The sequence below is a fragment of the Lasioglossum baleicum genome, unplaced genomic scaffold, assembly GCF_051020765.1.
Source record: "Lasioglossum baleicum unplaced genomic scaffold, iyLasBale1 scaffold0088, whole genome shotgun sequence".
Lineage (NCBI taxonomy): Eukaryota > Metazoa > Arthropoda > Insecta > Hymenoptera > Halictidae > Lasioglossum > Lasioglossum baleicum.
This window is the reverse complement of record NW_027469148.1, coordinates 57,551-61,191: the sequence shown is the minus strand read 5'-3', so window position 1 is coordinate 61,191 and position 3,641 is coordinate 57,551. Positions and strand designations below refer to the sequence as shown.

Sequence of the window (3,641 nt, the reverse complement as noted above, 5' to 3'; positions counted from 1 at the left end):
GTTGGTCGTGAATACCCTTCCTGCAGAATCACTCCAAATCGGAGCACCGTAAAGTACAATGGATTCCATCGTCAGATAATACAGCTTCCTTGCTTTATGCGAGGTCTTCATCTTGTTCATCATTAAGGACCCTAGAGCCGTCATGACTTTTATAGCTTTATTCGTCACTGACTCGATATGCCTAATGAACATCTTCTGGTTGTCGAAAGTAACCCCCAGGTACTTCAGGGTTTTCGTCGGGGGGATTTCCGTAGCTCCAACTCTGACACAGAACCCTTCCGGTAGTCTTTTCTTATTTGCCATCATGATTTCTGTCTTCTGATCTGCTAGCTCCAGTCCTGCCGTTCTCATCCACCTCCTCGTGTCCTCTATGATCTTCTCTAGCTTCTCCTTCATTTTTAGGAGGTTGCGGTCTTGGACCATGATGACAATATCATCAGCGAAGGCTCTTCTCGAGCTCAGCGTCGGCAGTTTCCTCCTAAGCAAGCCGTCGTAGACCAAGTTCCAATACAAGGGACCTAAAACAGAACCCTGCGGAACCCCCCTCCGCATTACCATCCTAACCTGCCCTTCCGTTGACTGATACGTGACTACCCTGCCCCTGAAGTAGTCCTCCGTTAGCCTTATCAAGTATTCTGGCATTTTCCTTTCCCTCAGTTCTTCGTATATTTTCTTCCAGCTTAAGGTGTTAAAAGCGTTCCTTACATCGAGTGCTGCAACTGCTGCATACCTGAAGTGCTTCGTAGCCTGCTCCATTTTTTTCTTCAGGTAGTCCATTGCATGTGTTGTGGATTTGCCTTTGCAGAAGCCATACTGTTCTTACCTAAAGGTGTTGGGGCCCAGAAATTCCAGCATTCTATCCTTGAGGACATACTCCAGGAGCTTGGCGGCTGCATCTATAATGCAAATAGGACGGTAAGCTGAGGGAGTAGCAGGGTCCTTACCTTGCTTTCGAAGGAGTATTGTTCTGGCACTCTTCCATTGATCTGGAATAATGCCGTACTTCAAGATCCCGTTGAACATGGCCACGAAGAAGTCTGGTCTCAGGGTGATCATTGCCTTGATAGCCTCAGGTGGCATTCCGTCCGGACCTGCTGCTTTTCCCGTCTTCAGGGCTTTCCCTGCCTTCAGAATTTCCGCAATCGAGACCCTTTGATAGTGCTCTTCCGGTCCTCCGTTTTCACTGCCTACGCCGAGCCTCTGTGGTGGTTCTGTACTAGAGCTGGAGCCTTCGTCTAGAATTTCCTGCGGAAATAAAGAGGTCAAAATCGAGTCAGCCATACTCTCCGATAGGGCTGGCGGCGGTAGAGTGCCTTTCACCCTCCTTATAACCGCTTTATACGGTCTTCCCCACACATCATTGTCGATGGCGTCACACATGTCAGACCAGCTATTTTCTTTTGCCTTGTAAATTAATTTGTTTAGCTCTCTCTTTCTGAGCTTATATAGGTCCTGCAGGGCTTCCGCCTCGTCCAATTCCTTTTTCTTATTGGCCCTCTGACAAAGTCTCCTTAGATTCTGTGCACTGTTCTTGGCTTCTTCTATTTCCTTCGTCCACCATGGGTTTGCCCTTTTCGATCTTTTGGCCGTTGTCTTCTCCAACGCTTCGTCGCAGATTTCCGGTAACTTCCGAACCATTTTTCCTACTCGTTCCGGGTTCCAGCAATCTGATCCAGATCGCCCGTCATGCTCCAGATGTCTGTCGAGCACACTTCTAAGATTCAGGATGCCCTGCGGTGTGACCTTCCATTTGCATGGTCTCTCCTCCTCGGGGCACCTTATCTCGTCCGTCTCGAGCTCGGTGTAGATATACCTGTGATCGGAAGCCGATTCCTTAGTTAAGACTTTGCATACGAATTTTTCACCCTTTTGCAAGTCCGGCGATGTAGCCATAAGATCGATATTGGACGATGCACCTCTCCTTTCGAACGTAGGCCCCCCCATCGGAGTGACCGGATGAATGTTCAGGCCTAACAACATCTCGAGCGTCAGGGTTCCCTTCGAGCTTTGTGCCGTGGAGCCCCATGCCGGTGACTTTGCATTAAAGTCTCCACCCACGATCACCTTTCTTCCCTCCTTTTTTTCCTTTAAGATAACTCTTTCTAATTTTTCCAATTTCTCCGCATATCTCTCGGGGGACGTGTTCGGGGAAAGATATACACTAAAAATTGAGACTTGCCCCACCCTGATTAGAACAAAGTCCTCTTCAAGTATATCCCCATCTTCCTGGTTTTTTAGACCTCTCGAACCCGTTACCCAGATAGCCGCGCTGTTTGCGTCCTTGGAGTAAATCCAGTTACCCGGGTTTCGTAGCGGTTCCGAGATTAGGACGACATCCACCCCTAATTCGAGCGCCGTCTGGTGCATCAGATTATGCGCCAGCCTGGCATGATTCAGGTTAATCTGCAAAATCTTTAAATTGAACTTTGCTCCTTTCTACCGCTCATAAGCGCCATATGCTTTTTGAATTGCGGGCAATTCACTGCACCCGCAACATGACATGCATCCTCTGGCCGAACCCCTTGCTTAACACAAAGGATGCATTTTCTTTCATTTTGACACTCATTAATGGAGTGCCCTTCCGAGCCGCATCTTCTGCAATGATTGGTCGAGTTCTTCTCTGGGCAGGTGTACGTCATGTGTCCAAAATCATGGCATTTGAAACACCTGATTACATTCGTCGCTATTTTGACCCTACATGATGTATAGCCTATCCTAATTTTTTTGTCTTCCAGAAGCTTCTCACCGATTGCAGCCGGCAGAGCAACTATTATCGTGCTCGTTCCCCCGAACCCGAATCTCTTACTCCTGATTTCCACTTCTTCTTTCTCTATTTGGAGTTTCGCGGCTAATTCCTCCCTTAGCTCTTCTTTTTCAAGGGTCGGGTCGATATCCTTGATCTCGTAAGTTACTCTATTAACCAGTCTCCTAGTCTGTTGTGAATCTCCTAGGGAGTCCTTAACGATTTTCTCAAAGTCGCTACTTTTCGTGTCCTTGCGCAGCTCAATCAGAAGGTCCCCCCCTCTGGACTTCCTTACCGTCTCTATCCCAGCCATTTTATCCCCCGCGTTATTTTTCAAAACCCTGAAAAGATCAGCGAAAGTTCTACCCTCCGTTGTTTTGACCAAGATGGCCTCTGACCTTGGCGGGGGTGGGGTTTGCCTTCTTCTAACTTCCCTAGCTTTTTTTCTAATTCTAATTTCCTTGTTTTCTCTTCTTGTTCTACTCCTGGCCGTGGTTCCTCCCTTCCATCTGGTGGCGGCGGAGCGGGCGATCGTATACCGGATCGCCTGCGAATCCCGCCGCCCCCCTGGGGAGGAACTGACGGCCGCGGAGGAGGAGCAGTTCGAAGTGCGGAGACGCCAGGCCCGTGCGGACGTGTTCGAGCGATGGAGACGCCTGCTTGCGTCCTCGACGCGTCCGACAGTTCGGGCCCTCCTGCCCATGTTCGATACATGGTGCGGGAGGCGAGTGGGGTTGACCTTCCGCCTCACGCAGGTGCTCACCGGACACGGCTGTTTCGGTGAGTATCTGGTAAGGATGGGGCGGGAGCCAGCGACGCAGTGCCACCACTGCGGCGAGGAGGTGGACACGGCGCAACATACACTCGAGGAGTGCCCGGCTTGGGCCGGACCGCGCCG

The 3,641-nt window shown here is 50.1% G+C and overlaps 1 protein-coding gene across 1 annotated transcript; it reads right to left on the bottom strand.

Annotated features, from left to right (window-relative positions):
• Nucleotides 1-819: 819 nt before the first annotated feature.
• On the bottom strand, nucleotides 820-3,056 carry LOC143219882 (uncharacterized). Its single transcript, XM_076445690.1, has 3 exons — nucleotides 2,520-3,056; nucleotides 945-2,436; nucleotides 820-896 (listed from the first exon to the last, which is right to left on the bottom strand). The coding sequence occupies exons 1-3, from the start codon at nucleotides 3,054-3,056 to the stop codon at nucleotides 820-822; spliced, it is 2,106 nt and encodes a 701-aa protein (XP_076301805.1).
• Between the last annotated feature and the right edge of the window lie 585 nt (nucleotides 3,057-3,641).

Bases quoted from the DNA above. Each gene is read 5' to 3' on its own strand.
- LOC143219882 (XM_076445690.1), bottom strand. From the start codon at position 3,056: ATGGCTGGGATAGAGACGGTAAGGAAGTCCAGAGGGGGGGACCTTCTG. The intron at 2,437-2,519 runs GTTCGGCCAGAG...TATGAGCGGTAG, and splicing joins TCCTTTGTGTTAAGCAAGGG to AAAGGAGCAAAGTTCAATTT. The intron at 897-944 runs GTAAGGACCCTG...TTTGCATTATAG, and splicing joins AATACTCCTTCGAAAGCAAG to ATGCAGCCGCCAAGCTCCTG.